Source organism: Colobus angolensis, unplaced genomic scaffold (genome assembly GCF_000951035.1).
Source record: "Colobus angolensis palliatus isolate OR3802 unplaced genomic scaffold, Cang.pa_1.0 Scaffold87, whole genome shotgun sequence".
In the NCBI taxonomy this organism is placed as follows: domain Eukaryota; kingdom Metazoa; phylum Chordata; class Mammalia; order Primates; family Cercopithecidae; genus Colobus; species Colobus angolensis.
This window is the reverse complement of record NW_012122598.1, coordinates 3,331,145-3,350,663: the sequence shown is the minus strand read 5'-3', so window position 1 is coordinate 3,350,663 and position 19,519 is coordinate 3,331,145. Positions and strand designations below refer to the sequence as shown.

Sequence of the window (19,519 nt, the reverse complement as noted above, 5' to 3'; positions counted from 1 at the left end):
CTCATAGAGAGCCCAAGTGGCCGCTATAATCTGAAAGAGCAGATATCGTAATCCCATAGTACTTCCTATTGGCTGCAGGACACAGTTCTGTCCTGACACTGAAATTTGGGTGTGTCAGGGTTCTGGGAATTCACTAGGCTCACAACTTGTGAAGCAGCTGCAGGGTGGGGGATGGGGAGGGTTTCAGCAGAGGAAGTGAGGTCAGTCAATAATTGATGCCTGTCTGAGCTTTTAGCCATTATCTCCCCCAGCCTCTATTCCTGTGGAAAGGAGGGGCGGGGCGGGGGGAGGGGTCCCTGGCTCATCTTGTAGAATCCCCATATTAGAGTAAGATACCTTAGAGGTCTACTCCTGCTTCTAATACCCACGTCTTTCCAAGTGTCTCTGAGGTCACCCCCTCCCCCAGCCTTTTCATTTATTCATTTAATTAACAAACGCCTTCATTGAGGGCCTCGTCTGAGTCAGGCTCAGCCAGCCAGCATCTTTGCTATGAGCTGAGATAAGCATCATTTCCTTCTATTCTCACAACCACCCTATGAGGCTGGCACCGTTTACTATGCCTATTTAGCAGATGGGGGACTGAAGCATGGAGAGGTGTCACTAGCCTACGGTAACACAACCAGCCTGCATTCCTAGTAGGTAGTTTGACTTCAGAGTCTCTGTGGATAACCAGGAGGCTAGGACTAAGACCAGAGTCCTGCAGGTAGTCAGGTGGTTGGAGCAAAGCAGGGCAGTGAGGTCAGTGCTCCCAGCCTGTGCAGGCACACCAGGAAGAGCTGTGTCCCCCTCCCCTGCCTATGTGAAGCCATTCTGCTTCCCTCCCCAGCTGCCTTGTGTCAGCAGTGTTCCAGGGAGGCTCCCTTCCCCACCACTATTTAAAGTTCCATTTGCTGGGGTGGGGGCCCTGCCTGGAAGGGGAAGGTCCAAGGCAGCTCCCATCGTGTCTCTCCATTCTGACCGTCCCTGGAGAGGCGGGGGTGTCCTTGTCACCCAGCTGCACAGCGGCCAGGAAGGGCTCAAACCATCCTCAGGGCTAACCCAAGGCTGTCCCTCTGGGCCTGTATACCCCTGCGCTGAGTGCGGATGGGGAGAGGCTGCTGAAGAGAGGAGGGGACAAATGAGGGATGAAGGGGCCCGAGGGAGGGGACTGAAGGATTTGGGCCAAGTCGGGAGTTCCCTAGGGCGGAGCCAAAACGCATCTGGATTTCGCTAGCCCCAAACTCTGCCCTCACTGCTCCGAGCCTCCTAGACCAAGGACCCCGGGCTGAGGGTGGGGTAAGGATAGGTAATGTCCCTCCCCGTCTCACCCCCGCCTGTCCCTTCCTTGGTGGCCCCTTCCCAGCGCCCAGATTCCAGGCGGCCCCTCCGATGCTGCCAGCCATCCCCCTCTACCCCCACCCACTGCTCCGGCCGCCAGACGTTGCCTACAGTCTCGCCTCTGTCTCCCACGGCTATATGGGTCCAGACCCCACGGGACCCCCATGGGACCCCCACAGGACCCCCACAGCCCGAGTCAAAGGCCCGCCCCCTCGGGGAGGCGGATGTGGGAGGTCCGGCCCGGGTGCAGGCCAGCGATCCGGGAGCTGCGGGCTGCTGGTCCGGGAGGCCCCCCTGAGGGGCTGGGAGAGGCGCGGGGGAGGGTCCCGGTCCTGCAGCCCCAGCGAGGGGCGAGCGGCGGCCAGTCGGCGAGCTAGGCAATAAGGAAACGGTTTATTAGGAGGGAGTGGTGGAGCTGGGCCAGGCAGGAAGACGCTAGAATAAGAAACATTTTTGCTCCAGCCCCCTTCCCAGTCCCGGGAGGCCGCTGCGCCAGCCGCGCCGATCGAGCCCCTCCCCGGCTCCAGCCCGGTCCGAGGCCGCGCCCGGACCCCAGCCCGCCGTCCAGCGCTCGCGGTGCAACCGCGGCCGCGCGGTGGAGGGGAGGTGGCCCCGGCCCACCGAAGGCTCGCGCCCCGCCACCCGCAGAGCGGACCCAGAGGTGAGTCGACGTCCGCGGACGGGACCGGGTGGCGGGCGGCCTGACCCCCGCTTCAGTGGGCCGTTCCTTCGGGGGGACCCCAAAGTCACCGCAGAATGGTCGCGGTAGGCTTAATTCCAGCTCATTAGAAACGCAAGCTGCCCCTGGCTGACCCCGCACAGCTTACCCATGACCCTACCTGAGACTTGGAGGGGACTGGACGAGACCCAGACTGGAAATCAGAAACTTGGCTCTAAGTCGGGTGACCTGGGGTCAGTGACTTCACTTCTCTGTTCTACCCTCTTGGTAAAATGGGCAGTGGGATTCTTGTCTTGCTCTCCTCACATAGAAGGGATCACACGTCCTCCAGGCGGCTGTGTGGACCTGGAGTGAATGTCCACTTCCACAGCAGTTGAGACTCCCCGCAGAGCTCACCTTTCCCAGACCAGTCCTTCCAGCTGTTGCTTGAGGAATCTGACACTATCATTCCAACCAAGGAGCCTCACCCCTAGCCTCGCATGGTCAGTCATCTCCGTGCCACGACCTTCCTTCAGGATCCAGGCCAAAGGGGATCCCAGTCTCCCTCCAGGCTGGGACCCCAGATTTTCCATCTGCCCTGGAGGCCAGTGCTGTGAAACCCACGGCTGGGCTGGCTGCCCCAGCTCCTCTTTCCTTCTCCAAGGACAGGGGTATAATGGACAGTTTCTCTCACTCTGTCTATGTATGGCCAGCTTCTAGCTGAGTCAGGGTCGGTCCTAATACCTGTTCTCTCACCTGCCCTCCCATTTCATTGGTTTGTTAGAAATAGCTACCGTTTATTGAGTACTAACTATGTAGACACTTAGATATATTTTTTTCTCATGTAATCCTGGTCACAACCTAGTGGAAGAGGGGTTACTATGTCCGTCCTACAGAAAAGGAAACAGACATGAATAACTTGTCCAAAACTCCTTGGATGGTGGGGTAAGTGGCATGGTTGGGGTCTTGATAACATTTAAGTGCTTACTGTATACTACTTATACTCTGCTAAATAATTTTGCTACATTTTACCTATGAGATAACACTATTATTCCCACTTTACATATGATGGGAAGCCTAAGCCTCAGAAAGTTTAAGTAACTTGTTTCAAATCTCATGCCTCTAAGAGGCAAAGGCAGGATTTGAACCCAGGTCTCCATGCTCCTGAGCCCACACCCTAACCTCTGTTCTACTCTGTGCTGCCTCCATGGTCTGCCTGAGACCTGAAAATCCAGGCTTGTTCCGCTGCATCACCCCTCTGTGAGGGGCTAATAAATCACATGGATGAATTGTAAGGGCAACCCAATATGAACAGCTGGGTCTGGTCCTCTGCTGTTGGGGTAAGGCCCACTGAAGTGCAGAGTGAGTCCAGAAGGTTGTGCTTGATATGGTGCTTCTCCAGCCCTGTGACAATCACTGCTGTGCTGAGCCACTGCCGTTGATGGGAGTGAGTTTTACCAATCCTTCAGGTGTGCTGGGGAGAAAAAGATTGATAAGCACCTTTGGGGCATACCACTACTCTGGCTCTCCCCACCTGAGGCTCAGACTTTGACTAAGCCTATGGCAAACTGATGATTTCCCAGCAGCAACACTGTTGGCTGGGGCAACATAGTGAGACCCTATCTCTACTAAAAATAAAACTGGGCATGGTGCTGCACCCCCCTGTAGTCCCAGCCACTTGGGAGGCTGAGGTGGGAGGATCACTTGAGCTCAGGAGTTCAAGGTTACAGTGAGCTATGATTGTACCACTGCACTCCAGCCTGGGCAACTGAGCAAGACCCTGTCTCAAAAAAAAATAAAAACAAACAAAAACGCTGTCTGCATTTAAACAAATCTGAGTAGGGCACCCGTTAATAACAACAGCAGTGGGCAATTTGTTCATGTCCACCGAGACCCATGTCTTTTTCTTCCTTTGAGGAACTCATTTAACCCCAAACAATTGGAGGAATAACAACAACCAAGGAAGGATTTATTATCAGCAATTTAAGTTTATTAAGACACACTCAGTGACTATGGACAGGAAACTTAACATCTTTAAGCCTCACTTTCCCCCATTGGACTGTTGTGATGATTAAATCAGAAAAACCATTCAAGTTCAGTACTTAGCACATAATTAGTACTCAGAGAAGGTTAACTGTTATTATTAAGTATTTCATAGTGTTTAGCTAACGTTTGAATTTAGTTTAACATTTGTAATTTCTGGCCAACAGTAGTGATGCTTCTGTCAGCAGGAGATCTTTCACAAAGTTTTGCTTAGAAGTGAAAGGATCCTGCCAGGCCCCAGGAGTCTGTTTGTGCTACAGTCAGATTTTAGGGCAAATCATAAAGAGTCAGCTCTGAGTTTGAACTGGTCAGGACTCAGCACCCTCCTGTTCTTGACCTCACACTGGGTCCAGTTAAAAATTGGACAGTCCCAATTTAACTCCATCACATTCCCAGGATTAGACCAAAGATGGGTTCTGCAGATGCAGACAGGACTCACTCCACAGTGTCACCAAGTCCCGGCTTTGGTGTTTACCCTTGGCTGTCCCTTCTCTAGTAGATGGGGAGGGTCCTGGGTGGGAGTGAGTGTCCCCTCCCTCTGCATCCCACTCCCACTCACCCAGCAGGGCCCTGTACAGCAAAATGAAAGCAGAGGAACCAGACTTAGCATTGTGCAGGACCCATTTCTCAAAGAGTGGTGCCCACACAAACTGATCAGAACTCCCTGGGAAACTTTTAAAAAATGCATGTTTCTTGCTGATTCCAGGACTGAATCAGAGTCTAGAGTGAGGGTGAAACCAGTGAATATGCTTTACTAATTGAGCACTTTAGGTGATTCTGATGCGTGATAAAGTAGAAGGAGGGTGGACTGGGGCACGGCCAGAGAACTAGAGGTACGGACAGAGGGTCCTAGAGGAATGCCGGATTTTAGCCTTATTGTTAGCCACTTTTTTCTTCCCACCTCAAACCCTCTCCTTTGCAGCTTTCTGGGCTAGCAAAGGCCGCCAAGGATGGCTTCCTGCTAGTACCCCAGTGGGCAGATTCAGCTCCTCTGGGGTGCTCTCTCCATCCCATCCCACCACGGGCCCCGCCACACAGTGCTAGCCAGAGTCCTCACTGGCTGCGGGAGGGGCAAGAGGCAGGAGGTCAGGCAGAGGCTGGAGACACAGCTGCAGCAGCCCAGGGCTCTGTTTCCTCCCCCAGCCTGGGCCTCTGGGGCAGAGGAAGCCCAGGCAGGAAGGCCAGGCGTGCCACCAGCCGGAGAGGCCTATGAAGCCCCCCACCCCATCCCTGGCCATACTGCCCTCAGAGCCTCAGGATCTCGGGTCTTCATTTGGCACCATTCTTAAACTGTGGGCCTTCTGAAGCCTCTGTGGCCATATGCCCAGCCCTGTGAGGATCACCATGTCATGCCAAAGGACAGTCTCCCTGCCTTGTGCCCTGCCTGAGGATCCAGTCCCCAGAGACACACCTGCACACACGCCACCATTCAGAAAGTCCTGTTGCTGTCTGACTAGAGTCCTTCTAGCTGCAGCTTTAGCCCATATCTTCTGGTTCTAAACCTCTGAGAAATGAAGACTGGGTGGCTTCAGAAGCACTAGTTGGTGTGGGACCTGGATTGGGGACTATCACAGACCAAAATTACTCCCCCTGACACTCTTCAACAAACTTCTGAAAAAGTTCAACCCTAGTCAGCCATGGAAGGTCAAACATTCAGTGTCTAAGTGTGTTTCACTTCCCCTGCCACATCACTGGCCCTCCACCCACCCTTTCCTAGATGGCAAGGGGAGAGAAGGGGGCCAGGGAATGACTCCGAGAGGGCAGCTTATACTCTGGTGAGCTTGCAGAGAGGTTCCTCTACACCTGGCATGACCCGGCGCCATCCAAGCTTTGCGTGGTTGTTACAGCCTGAGGGCTCCGACATGGGCTGCCACCACTGGATAGGGACGGTGTGGAGAGAGCACTTGACTAGGAGTCTGGAAGCCTGGGTTATACTCCTGCTGGTGCCAGTGAGTCCTATCTGACCCGGGACAAGTCTTCTTCCCTGTATAAGCCTTAATCGTCTCTTCTGTAAAACAAGAAGCTGGATTTTGTGATTCACAGGATGTCCACGTAGAATTCTGTCATGTGGGTGTCCCAGGCACAAGGAACTAAGGATAGCAAGGAACTAAGGGCATATTTAAATAGCCTCTCCAGACCCTGTGGCTGCTGCAGCCCACCCTGAAAATATGCCCTTAGATCCCTGCTGTGCGTGACTCCTGCCTGTTCTATCCAGACCCCAATCTAAACAATCTTGATTCCTGTTCCTGGCTTGGCAGGACCCTGAATGGCAGGAAGTGAAGACAGGAGCCTGTTTATGTTTGAGGCAGCCAGGGCTGGGGGGGGGGGCACTGGGAAAGGGTAGGCAGGGGTGAAGGCTGTGAGGGTGTGGGAAAGAGACACAGAACAGAAGGGGAGCTGCTGGAGAGATGCTCCTTCTACCCCAACTGGGTGCTCCCTGCAGCTCTCCCAACCTGCCTCCAGTCTGAGCTCAGCAGCAGGGGTGCAGAGCTAGGGTTTCCCCAAGCTCTCGGTCACTTAAACATGGCTCTCCACCCTTCACCTCTAACAGGATGGTTTCCATGGGGAAGTGAACCAGGACTTCCCTTGCAGGCCCCGCCCCAAAGCCAGGCGGCAGGGAGTAGGGAGGCGGCCTCCCTGCCTCCCCTCCAAAAAAAACTCTCTGTGATTTCCTCTGGGCGGGAGGGAGCCACGGCCGGCAGCTGTCACATTTTGTGGCTCTTACTCCACCTCTCTTGCTCCTCTCTGCAGGGACCATGACCTTGGGCTCCCTGAGGAGAGGCTTTCTGATGCTGCTGATGGCCTTGGTGACCCAGGGTGAGTACTGGGGGGGCAGTTAGGAAACAGGAACCTGGATAGAGAAAGGGCTATCTGGGCCCAGATCAGCTCTGCCTGGGGCTGAACTTGAGAAACTGGGGAGAATTTAGGAGCTTGACTGGAGAGTAGAGGATAGTGAGGCTCCATTAAACTCAGCCCCCAATTACCCCAGCCCTCCTTTGCTCTCCTCTTGGTCCAGACCTGCAGGCTGGAGCTCTGTCAGGCTAGGGTGGAAGCCTATATTGGGGTGGAGGGAGAGCAGGTGTTGGCAGGCCAAGCCTGGGAGCGCTCTCAGGACTGGGGCTGGGGGCCCAGCCCAGCCTAGAACTGGGAGGGGAGAACCTAGGAGCCAGGAGGGGACAGAAGCCTGCTTCTCCGTGTCAGCTGCCCTGAGGGGAGGGCTCTGAGGGAAGGATGACTGAGGATGGAAGTAAGGAACCAAAGCTTCAAGGTGTTTGTCTGGGGGGTCAGACGAGAGGGACAATGGGACAGAAATGGGTGTTGGGCTCAGCCTTGGGGAGCTGGGCCCAGAGTGACTGAGCTTCCGGTGTGTCTCCCAGGCGACCCCGTGAAGCCCTCTCGGGGCCCGCTGGTGACCTGCACATGTGAGAGCCCACATTGCAGGGGGCCTACCTGCCAGGGGGCCTGGTGCACAGTAGTGCTGGTGCGGGAGGAGGGGAGGCACCCCCAGGAACATCGGGGCTGCGGGAACTTGCACAGGGAGCTCTGCAGGGGGCGCCCCACCGAGTTCGTCAACCACTACTGCTGCGACAGCCACCTCTGCAACCACAACGTGTCCCTGGTGCTGGAGGGTACGTCCAGCTGCCCCAGCACTCCCTCCCCATCTTCTCGGCCGCTGCCCTCCCTTCCCTCCTTTCCTCTCATGCTCTGGCCAATAAAGGGGCTGGGGGCGGGGGTGGGGGGGTGGACAAGACTCTGGCAGAGTGGTCTGCCCGAGGTGGGGGAAGCTGACCTAGTGCAAGCTGAGCCTCAATGTCCCCTCCCCCAGCCACCCAAACTCCTTCGGAGCAGCCGGGAACAGATGGCCAGCTGGCCCTGATCCTGGGCCCTGTGCTGGCCTTGCTGGCCCTGGTGGCCCTGGGTGTCGTGGGCCTGTGGCATGTCCGACGGAGGCAGGAGAAGCAGCGGGGCCTGCACAGCGAGCTGGGAGAGTCCAGTCTCATCCTGAAAGCATCTGAGCAGGGCGACAGCATGTTGGGGGTATGGGCCTGGGGACCTGGGACACAGGGTGGAGGGGGGCAGATAGGAACTGCGGAATCAGAGGGGTCATCCAGAGATTAGAGCCGGTGGGGAGCTGGGTGAGTGAGGAGCTTGCAGTGACCCAGCAGGTCCCAGGTTGAGGATGGAGAAGGGGGCTGAGGCTGGTTAGGGCAGCTTTTGAGTGGCCTCTCCATACCCCCAGGACCTCCTGGACAGTGACTGCACCACAGGGAGTGGCTCGGGGCTCCCCTTCCTGGTGCAGAGGACAGTGGCACGGCAGGTTGCCTTGGTGGAGTGTGTGGGTGAGCAGTGGGTGAGCCCGGTGGATGAGGACCAAGGGCTCTCATGAGCCTGGAGGGGTGAGGGAGTTCTTGGCTTCCGGAATCACAGGCAGTGCCAGGCCTGGGTCAGAACTGGAATTCTGCTGGGCAGGGAGTGGGCTGGAGACGGGCCAGGGCTAGGTTCTTTCTGCAGGACCGGGGTGGAACGAGAGGCAGCTGGGGTGGCCTGCCGCTGGGTTTGGGTCCGGATTAACTTAAACCTAAGGGTCAGGGGTTCTGTGGGTGGGGTGGGCGAGGGAGGCAGCACAGCATCAAGATGAGGGGCTCCTCCAGGGTTCTGTGTGCCCAGTGTGTAACCCTCACCTTCCCCTCTGGCCATCAGGAAAAGGCCGCTATGGCGAAGTGTGGCGGGGCTTGTGGCACGGTGAGAGTGTGGCCGTCAAGATCTTCTCCTCGAGGGACGAACAGTCCTGGTTCCGGGAGACTGAGATCTACAACACAGTGTTGCTCAGACACGACAACATCCTAGGCAAGGGGAGGGGCCGGCTGTGCCAGGCCTGGGGCTTTGCCCTCCTGCACTCAGGGCTCGAATTCGCAGATCTCCAGACATTAACAGAACCCTGAAGGACTCCTAGCCCACCTGCAGCACCAACCTCTTTTTTTTTTGAGACAGGGCCTCGCTCTGTCACCCAGGCTGGGATGCAGTCATGCAATCTCACTGGAACCTCAATCTCTTGAGCTCAAGCGATCCTCCCACTTCAGCCTCTTGAGTAGCTGGGACCACAGGCATGTGCCACCATGCCCAGCTAACTTTTTTATTTTTTGTAGAGACGAGGTCTCCCTATGTTGCCCAGACTGGTCTCAAATTCCTGGGCTCAAGCAATCCTCCTGCCTTGGCCTCCCAAAGTGTTGGGATTACAGTTGCAAGCCACTAAGCCAGGCCCAGACCCAACCCCTGACTCCAGCTCTGTCTCTGACCTAAGCCACATCAGCCCCGACCCCAGACCTAGCTTAGCAGTGACCCAGCCCATTCCCTCTCCCCCAACCCCACCCTGACCCTGACCACTCCAGCCTCCCTTAGCCCCAGCCCCTTGGCTGAGTCACCTGGCCCTTCCGTGCACAGGCTTCATCGCCTCAGACATGACCTCCCGCAACTCGAGCACGCAGCTGTGGCTCATCACGCATTACCACGAGCACGGCTCCCTCTACGACTTTCTGCAGAGACAGACGCTGGAGCCTCATTTGGCTCTGAGGCTAGCTGTGTCCGCAGCCTGTGGCCTGGCACACCTGCACGTGGAGATCTTCGGTACACAGGGCAAACCGGCCATTGCCCACCGTGACTTCAAGAGCCGCAACGTGCTGGTCAAGAGCAACCTGCAGTGTTGCATTGCTGACCTGGGTGAGCCGGGCGGGGCAGGGGCAGGCCCTTCACAGGTGGGCAGAGCCCGTGCTCTCTCCTCTCCTTTGCCTATGGGCAGTGACCATGATTGGTGCTTGAAAACAGAGGTGCATGTTGTCTCAGTTCTCCTCTGCAAGACCCCATGAGTTGTCTGAACACCCTTTTCAAACCCAGACTCCTTCCACCATACCATCCTGGCTTCAGGAGTTGGGAGAAAGGAGGCGGGAGCCAGGAACCTGGGTTCTCATTCCTGGCTTCACTAACTACATCCCTCCCCGTCACCAGCCTCCAGCTCTGCTCCGTGAAGTGGGCATCATAATGCCGGCCTTGCCCACTCACATCTCGCTGGGTTCTTGAGAACCTAAAGAGCACTCCATAAGCAAAGAGTACCTGGGGCGGTGGTTCTCTCTGTGGTCACTGTCTTCCAGCCCATCTCCATGCAGGTCTCCATCTGCCTCACCCTCTCTGTCCCACTGCTTCTCTCAGTCCCCACCTTGCCTGCCCCCTGGACCCCAGGTCAGGGAGAGGGACTGGAGTGACAGGCCTCACCCCCACAGGCCTGGCTGTGATGCACTCACAGGGCAGCGATTACTTGGACATCGGCAACAACCCGAGAGTAGGCACCAAGCGGTACATGGCACCTGAGGTGCTGGATGAGCAGATCCGCACGGACTGCTTTGAGTCCTACAAGTGGACTGACATCTGGGCCTTTGGCCTGGTGTTGTGGGAGGTCGCCCGCCGGACCATCGTGAACGGTGAGTGTCCACCCTACACGGGGTAGGGAAAGGGGATTCGGCCCGTGGAGCCAGGGGCTTCCTGCCATGGCCAGTGCCCATGGCCTGGGAGGTTTGCAGCCAGACCTCCTGGCACCCTTTCCATGCTGCCCACCAGCTGATTCAGCTGAGTGACCTTTTAAGGTATAAACCTTAAAAACAGATAACGGGGTCTGTGAGTCTGGCTGTGAAATCTTGGGTACGTGATAATAACAGAAATATTAATAGCAGCTAACATTGATTGAGCTTAAATATGTGCCAGATGTCATGCTATGTACTTTACATGTATTATCTTATTTGATTCTTTGATATGGGCAAGGCAGTGGTATTGCTTAGTGGCTAAGAGCATAGACTTGGAATCAGACTTCCTGGGTTCTATTGCTGATTTTGCCATGACCATGGGTAGGTTATTTGGCCTCTCTGTGCCTCAGTTTCCTCATTTGTAAAATGGGGGCGGTGGCTCATGCCTGTAATCCCAGCACTTTGGGAGACCGAGGCGGGCAGATCACCTGAGGTCAGGAATTCGAGACCAGCCTGGCCAACATGGCGAAACCCTGTCTCTACTAAAAATACAAAAATTAGCCGGCTGTGGTGGCACACCTATAATCCCAGCTACTCGGGAGGCTAAGGCAGGAGAATTGCTTGAACCTGGGAGGCAGAGGTTGTGGTGAGCCGAGATTGTGCCACTGCACTCCAGTCTGGGCAACAGAGTGAGACCCTGTCTCAAAAAAAAAAAAAAAAAAGAAGAAAGAAAGAATAAAAATAGCTTCCAGTTGTTGAGATAATCTAAGTATTTAGAACAATATCTAAAGCTAAATATTAGTGGCCGTTATTGCTGTAGATAGAATGAGTGCCTGACCTCATATTGTCCCCATTGTACACTTGAGGAGATGGGGGCACAGAATGACAGCGGGCTTGAGCAGCATCAGGGTCTGAAACCGGCCAGTCTGCTCCGGGGCCAGTGCTCATCATCACTGTATGCACTTAAACCTCTCTGGCCTTTGATTTCTTCATGCACACAATGCATGTGAGTGCCTGCACTGCCTGCTTATTGCTGCCTCCTTGTTACTGTGGGTTGCTACAGGGGACTGATTTAGAGGGATTGCGGCAGGGAGAGGGACCTGCCCCGGGCAGCCCTGTGGTTGATGCTCTCTCAGCCCTGGGGTGGACGGAGGATGGGTGGGTCTTCTAGACTGGTGGGAACATTGTCAACCTTTGAGGAGGCTGTCCATGGTGAGGGACTTCGAGGAGTCTTGACAGGTTGGGGACAATCCTCAGGATATGGCTAGAGCCCTGATTCTTGGGGACAAGGATGTCCTCATTTCCTGAGTATCTACTAGGAGCCAGCCCTATGCCAGACTTCATTTGTCCTCAGTGGTCATCGACTGAAAACAGAGGCTGTGGTGTCACCAGTCCCTTGGGGAGACTCACAAGGCGCTTAGATTCCTTAAGACTCTGGGCATGAACTGCCAGAGTGGGCTCTAAGGAGACTGGGATCAGGGGAAAGGGGAACCTGGAAGAAGCCAAGGCTCTTTGGACCAAGCTGCAGGGCAGAAAGGAAAGGCTGGGAGAGGCTGCCTGGGGCGGAGGGGGAAGCTCCATCAGCCCCACACCGACTCGCGGCACATTATAAACACTGTAATCTGGTGTCAGCCCCGGCACTGATTAAAGGCCCATTAGACACACTCAGGCCTCTGTGCAGCACTGATTAGGGCGTGAGCGGCACAGGGGCCGGCCTGGAAGCTGGCCATGGGGAGAACAGCTGGCGAAGGCTCTATCGAGGTTGCGGCCTGTGTGGCCATGGCCCCCAGCCTCAGGCTGGGAAACAGGATGGGGCACAGGGCTGTCTGCAGCTCCACAGGCATTGTTTTCAGAAAGCTCCTACTAAAAACTGTGAACTTGAGATACCAAGAGGAGGGGATCAGTGCTGGCTGCAGGAGTCAGCAGAGGCCTGTGCCATCGCTGACACTGGGTGATGTTATGCAGACCTGGGTAAAAATAAGGCAGCTTGGAGGTCAAGAGCACATGCTTTGCTGTTAGACTTCATGGGCTTAAATCCTAGCCCTGTCACTTACTATCTGTTGATCTTAGACAAGTTTCTTAAACTCTCTGGCCTTCGTTTCTTGGCTTATGAAGTGGAGCTAATAGTATTACCTACCTCATAGGGCCGCTGTGAGGATTTCATGCAGAGCTCCTAGGATAGCACCTGGCACACAGTGCTCAGTAAACATTTGGTGTTATTATTATCAGGCATGTGTGATAGTTGGGGCCTGCGAGCAGTCCCAGGCACTGGGTGGAAGGCAACTGAGGAAAGACTGGGACAAGGCTGGCCTAGGAATCTGAGATGGATTTGAGTCTTGCCTCTGCCATTACTAGCTGTGGAATGTTGGGCCCCACTTTTCTGAGCATCAGTTTCTTCGTCTGTAAAATGGATGTAATATTAGTAGCCACCCCATAGGGCTATTGTGAGGACAAACAGGATAAAAGACGTAAAGTATTTACAGCAGAATACCTGGCACATGCCAAGTGCAAAACAAATGGCAGTCATTAGTATTAGTTAGAAACACATTTATTGCATCATTATACTGTCCCTCTCAGGGACATGTCCAGGCCACTGGTTTCTGGCTGTTGGGATGGAGGGTAGGAAAGGCTCTCCTCTGGGTGGTATTGGGCCTCCTTGGGGTCCCAAGTGATTGTCCCCTCCATTGTCCATTTGCAGGCATCGTGGAGGACTATAGACCACCCTTCTATGATGTGGTGCCCAATGACCCCAGCTTTGAGGACATGAAGAAGGTGGTGTGTGTGGATCAGCAGACCCCCACCATCCCTAACCGGCTGGCTGCAGACCCGGTGAGGCCTCTACTGGGACTAGGATGGCGTGGGGTGGTGGCTCACGGCTGGGATTTCTGGGCCCAAGAACTTGTGTCTGAGGCCTCTGCTTCATCGCAGGTAGATAGTGGGTGTCCTGGTTAGGGCACCTCTCTAGGTACTCCCTCTTTCAACCCTGGCCCATGCTTCCTGCCCCCAGGGCCATCTGGTCATTCTGAGAATTTAAGAACCTTCACCTTCCTTGTGAAAAGTCAGAGGCTCTCTGTGGCTCTGTGTGTGTGTGTGTGTGTGTGTGTGTGTGTTTGAGAGACAGGGTTTTGTTTGCTCTTGTCATCCAGGCTGGGGTACAGTGACCCAATCATAGCTCACTGTACCCTCAAACTCCTGGGCTCATCTGATCCTCCTGCCTCAGCCTCCCCAGTAGCTAGGTGTAGTGCACACCACCACACCCGGCTAATTTTTAAAATTTGTTGTAGAGACAAGGTCTTTTATGTTGCTCAGGCTTATCTCAAACTCTTGGGCTCAAGTGATCCTCCTGCCTCAGCCTCCCAAAGTGCTGGGATTATAGGTGTGAGCCTGCACACCTGACCACTGTGGCATTTTTGCTGCTGTTTGTCTTTGTTTGTTGCTGTTCTGCTGTTGTTTGTCCTTGTTTTTTCTCAAAACACTTCACTTATACAAAGACACACACACGTATATCAACACATACAAGCATGAATATCCTTCTGAAGATACACTCACAGATATATACACATGTGCATATACGCCAGACTGTTGGCCCCGTGAGGACAAAGAACGTGTCTTTTGCTCACCTTTATATCCCTGTTACCTATCATAATATTTGGCTCACAACAGGTGCTAATAAATATTTACTGAAATAATGAATATATTCTATACATGTATACATAGACATACCTTTCTGTACAGCATACATATCCACAAAAAGTCACATGTATGCATTCCTGTACACACACACACACACACACACACACACACACACACTCTCACTTTCAGGAGCCAGAAGTGGGGCCAGCTCATTCCAGGCCCTGGGATGGGTTGATGAGCTCCCTGGGATGGGTTGGTGAGCTTCTTAGGATGGGTTGCTCCCTGGACACTTGCATTTTTAGGGTAGTTCCCACTTCTCAAACTTCCACAGTCCCCTGGGCCCAGCCATGGCTGATGGAGGGGCTGGGAGACACTGCCCTCTGCACTGGGGCCTTAGCTTGTGGATGGGGATGTGGGAGCCCCCAGGCTTGAAGAATCTGCCCCTTCCTGTGGATCTTGGTGAAGGTGGGGATGGGGGTAAGGTGTTTCACAGACACTGCTCGCCCAAGGGGGCTTGAGTGCTCCTGAAGATCTGAGTTCTCTCTTTCTGTCCTCCCTGTCTTTCTCCGTCCCTTTCTCACTCTACTCTCTTCCTCTTCCATTTTTTTTTTGTCATCCTCTGTTCTCCCTTTCACTGCTTGTCTTTCCTCTCGCTCTCCTTTCCAATGCTCTCATCTCCCTCCTCTCATCCTTTCTCTCCTGCTTATGTCTCCCCATTACTGGCTATCCTCCTCATCTCCTTATTTCCATCTTCTCTGACCCACCTCCCTCTGCATCTCTCTCCCAACCCCCTCCTCTCCTCTGCTTCTCTCCCTCTGCCTCCACTCCTCTGCACCTCTCTCCCAACCCCCAGGTCCTCTCAGGCCTAGCTCAGATGATGCGGGAGTGCTGGTACCCAAACCCCTCTGCCCGACTCACCGCGCTGCGGATCAAGAAGACACTACAGAAAATTAGCAACAGTCCAGAGAAGCCCAAAGTGATTCAGTAGCCCAGGAGCACCTGACTCCTCTCTGCCTGCAGGGGGGTGGGGGGTGGGGGGTAGTGGATGGTGCCCTATCTGGGTAGAGGTAGTGTGAGTGTGGTGTGTGCTGGGGATGGGCAGCTGCGCCTGCCTGCTCGGCCCCCAGCCCACCCAGCCAAAAATACAGCTGGGCTGAAATCTGATCCCCTGCCGTCTAGCCTGCTCAAAGTGGCAGGCTCCCTGACGCCTGGCTTTCTCCCCACCCGCTATGGCCAGCAGGGTGCAGCCCCTACCACTCCCAGGACAGGATGCAAAAGAGGCTCCAGAGTCAGAGTGCCAAGCCAGGGAATCCCAGTCCCAGACTCAGAGCCTGGGCCTGCACTTTGCCCCCTGCCCTTGATCAACCCCACTGCCCCAACAGAGCTGCCAGGGTGGCACAGGGCCCTGTCTAGCCCTTGGCACACACTTCCCTGCCAGGCCTCAGCCTCTGGCACAAGCTCCAGAGAGCCAGGGCCCATCAGTTTCTCTCCGTGGGTTTGTATCTCAGTTCCATGATGCCTTGGGCTTTCTGTCTCCTCAACAAGAGCGCAGCTTGCTGAATATCAGCTGCCTGGGAGAGCTGGGGCCTGAGTTACTAGGGCATTAAAATCTAAGAGGTCCTACTGAAGATGTGGCAGGATCACAGGCCAGTGGAGAAGGGGCAGGTCAGATGGGTAAGGCCCAGGACTTTCAGATTAACTGAAAGGATGTCGAGGCCAAGCATGGCAGGGGTGTCAGGAGACCCAGGTCTGACCCCGGGTGTTTGTTCCATGTGACAAAAGCAGGCCTGTATCAGGACCTTTTCTTTTTTCTTTTTCTTTTTCTTTTTTTTGACACAGAGTTTCACTCTTGTTGCCCAGGCTAGAGTGCAGTGGCATGATCCCGGCTCACTGCAACCTCTACCTCCCAGGTTCAAATGATTCTCCTGCCTTTTGACCACAAGCCAGCCCCTCGGTCCTCTCTGTGGCATAGTCTTCTGTGCCCTAGGACCGCAAGGTGGTTTCCTCTAAGTCTTCCAAGGTCAAAAGAAATTTGGCTCCATCCAAGAAGCCTCCAGCTCCCCTACTGGCCCCTGGCTCAGGCCCACACCCCTGGCCAGGCCCAGAGAGTGTGTCTCAGGAGAATGCAATAGCTCTAGAGAATCACACAGAGTCTGGCATTTGGAAATGTCAAGGATGTATGTATGCTCACATATGCAGCAGGTCTCCCTGGCTCCTGGGTGCAGGGAAGTGGGTTGGAGGGGAGCTTGAGGAATATAAGGAGCAGGGGTGGGGACTCAGGCTACCGACAAGGACAGCCCTAAGATTGGGAAGACCCGGCCTAGTAGTCCTCAAACCAGGGACAGGGAAGTGAAGAAAGCTCTCCCCGCTCCTGCTGTAATGACCCAGAGTAGCCTCCCCAGTCTGGCATCTTATGTGTGTCTTCCACCATCCTCACGGTGGCACTTTTCTAGGCCTGTCTCCCAGCATTGTGCAAGGCTCAGAGGAGAACCAGGAAGTGAAACTGGGTGAAAACAGAAAGCTAAATGGATGGGTTAGGTTCCGAGATCATTAGGGCAGAGTTTGCACGTCCTCTGGTCACTGGAATCCACCCAGCCCACGAATCATCTCCCTCTTGAAGGATTTTGGGACTAGGTTTTGGGACAAAATCCTGCTGAGACCCCCACAGCCAGAACCTGAAAGCAGTAGCTCCCCAAAGGCTGGAAAATCCCTAAGAGAAGGCCTGGGGCAGGAAGTGAAGTGACAGGAGACAGGTAGAGAGAAGGGGGCCCAATGGCCAGGGAGCGAAGGAGGTGGCGTTGCTGAGAGCAGTCTGTACATGCCTCTGTCTGAGTGTAGGAAGGTGTGGCAGGGTCGAAATTATACTTCTCCTACCTGGAGACATTGTTTGTGGGAGCACTGGGCTCGTGCCTGGCACACAATAGGTCTGCAATAAACCATGGTTAAATCCTGAGCTCCAGAGTCTTCCCAGGCCGATGCCTCTGCAGTGGCCCGTCCCAGAGGTCCAGATAGAACCAGAGGGATCGGGGGAGGAGAGGGGCCCAGGATACACGCCCAGCTTTGCCCTTACACAGGTCACAGTTTCCTCACGCCCCTGCTGAGACCCCCGCGGGGGCCCAAATCTCAGTTCCTACACTAGATTGGGAGCAGCCAGCCTGGTTGCCGCACCTGCCCACGTCGCCCTCTGCTGGCGGAGGGCTGCCCAGCGGCCGCCGCCCGTCCCCACACAGGGACCGCAGGCCTTTCCCGGCCGGGTGGGACAGCCTTCCCCGCTCCCCGGCGACAGCGTCCGTGTGCTCGCTGACCTGCTGTTCTGCAGGGACTGTCCCTCGAACACCACACCTAGCAAAGAGCTTTCTGCTTCCAAACCGGCAACTTGGACGCCCCCTCAATTCCTTGTTCTCACTTCCCTTCTCAAATGGGGTCCCCATCTTGCCAGGAGTCAGTCCCCATTCCCAGCATGGGAAGATCCCCTTCCCTGGGGACCTACCTTGTCCTGGGATCAGAAAGCACTTCACACACACATCCCATTCTCACCCCCGGAAATTCGGTGCGGGGACATGCCGTGGGGGAGGCAGGTACTAAAAGAAGCTGAGAGGATCCTGGCCTGTGGGACTGCCCAGCCTAGAAAATCTGTGCCTTTGTGCTGGATGTCCTCTTCGGGAAACACAGGGAGGGTACACCTTACACCACAGATGACCTTGTGGCCCCTTGCACCCCCAAGGCAGCCTCATGCCTGGAACCTCCTACCCTGGGTTCATGGATCCCCACACAACACAGTGTCTTCCCAGAGGATTGGGGCACCCGGCCTCAGACCAGCTTTGAGGAAATAGGAGCCTTGCTAGCATCCGGCAAAGGCAGCCTTTCCCCTCCCCCTGCACCTGCCAGACTCCGTCCTTATGTCCTCCCCATGGTGTCCAGACTATGGTTGGAGAGTTGGGAGAAGGGCAGTGGGGAAATTGCAGAGAAAGGGGTATGTGAACGCTGAGCAGGTTCTGTGGCAATATTGGCTCACTGCTCTCCAGTTCTTGCGAAGAGCCCTTGGGAAGTCACCCCGTCTGAGCCCCTGCCTACAAGTAGACCTCAGGGAACCTGCCTGCCTTTGGAGGAAAAAAACCCACTGCTCACTTTGCTTCTCTGCAGCTTTGCCCTGACTTCCTCGGGGACCCCAGGCCCCAGTTTCCCTATCTAGACAAAGAGGAGAGGACCATCTGTGTGGTATCACCCTGAGGGGTGATAGGTGCCACAGCATGCCACAGTGGGGCTGAGGGTAGCTCCTGGAGCATGAGCCTTGATGTGGAGGGCCACCCCTTCCCCTGCCAAGGCCTCACCAACAGTTCTCCTCTCCACTCTCCAAGGCACCATCCTCCCTCAGTCCTGCCTTGCACCAGCCTCCAAGGAGGGTGCTGTTTCCTCCATATCCTCACCAACATTATGATCAACAGCCCAAGAGACGGCAAAGTCCTCACACCTAGAAGTCCCTGTCCTGGGGGTGGAGTGGGGGGTGCACGTCCTGTGTCCAGTCTCCCAGGGCTGGGACTGATGCTAGCTGTGCAATCGTCACTCTGGGTGGGCGACTCTTGGAATGAGCTGCTTCCACCAGGGCCACATTCAGTTTGCTCGAAATAGAGACAGAGGGCTTCTTGACTTTGCATATGATTTGCATAATGTCATAGACACACAGTCTATTTTCAGGCAGTTTTCAGGTTAAAGTGTTGTCACTGCTGCCCTGCAGGGTGTCATGTCTGGATGAGTCTCTTCTCTGTTCTTTCTCACCCACCCACTCTTACTGACCTACATCCCCAGCTGCAGGAGCGAATGGTGAGGCAGGGGGAGAGTGGGGTTGTCCAGGGAATCACATGGGCAGGGAAATAAAGGGAATTTCCTTATTACCAGCATCACCAGAAACAGAATCTGGTTGCTCAAGGGTAACTAATAGGCAGAGGGTAAGGAACAGGAAGCCAGGTAACCCATTTTCTGTTCTGCACAAACCCTTCCCACCTCTCCTACCAGGAGAACAGCCAGTTCCTGTTTCTCTATTCAGTCTTCTGCTGGTTTGAAGAAAGATGTCTAGATAGATAAACCTGTTTCTTTCAGCCACCCATAAAGCCTTGCTTGGCCCAGACATCCCTCATGGGCATTTATTTTCAGTGCTAAGATCAGATCTTCACCTCTTGGGAAATCTGACCTGCAGTCTGTTCCTCTCCTGGGAGCCTTATCTGAAAGATAAGGATCCTAGTCTCATGATCAATATTTTTGGAGCACCTGGCACACAGTAGGAGGTCAGTCAGTGCTGCAGTCGCCTCCTCTTCTTCATCTAGAGGTCTGTACCAAGTACCTCATTGTCCCAGACCTG

General features: G+C 54.9%; 1 protein-coding gene across 1 annotated transcript; it reads left to right on the top strand.

Annotated features, from left to right (window-relative positions):
• Nucleotides 1-1,196: 1,196 nt before the first annotated feature.
• ACVRL1 (activin A receptor type II-like 1) lies at nucleotides 1,197-15,327 on the top strand. The gene is made up of 11 exons (XM_011930624.1): nucleotides 1,197-1,275; nucleotides 1,780-1,978; nucleotides 6,770-6,835; nucleotides 7,396-7,647; nucleotides 7,845-8,056; nucleotides 8,259-8,358; nucleotides 8,720-8,866; nucleotides 9,461-9,736; nucleotides 10,294-10,491; nucleotides 13,229-13,359; nucleotides 15,017-15,327. The coding sequence occupies exons 3-11, from the start codon at nucleotides 6,775-6,777 to the stop codon at nucleotides 15,149-15,151; spliced, it is 1,512 nt and encodes a 503-aa protein (XP_011786014.1). The 5' UTR covers nucleotides 1,197-1,275; nucleotides 1,780-1,978; nucleotides 6,770-6,774; the 3' UTR covers nucleotides 15,152-15,327.
• The last annotated feature ends 4,192 nt before the right edge of the window (nucleotides 15,328-19,519 follow it).

Excerpts from the sequence above, each read along its gene's own strand:
- ACVRL1 (XM_011930624.1), top strand. The coding sequence starts at position 6,775 with ATGACCTTGGGCTCCCTGAGGAGAGGCTTTCTGATGCTGCTGATGGCC. Across the intron at positions 7,648-7,844 it reads CGTGTCCCTGGTGCTGGAGG|CCACCCAAACTCCTTCGGAG; the intron begins GTACGTCCAGCT and ends CCCCTCCCCCAG. Across the intron at positions 13,360-15,016 it reads ACCGGCTGGCTGCAGACCCG|GTCCTCTCAGGCCTAGCTCA; the intron begins GTGAGGCCTCTA and ends CCCAACCCCCAG.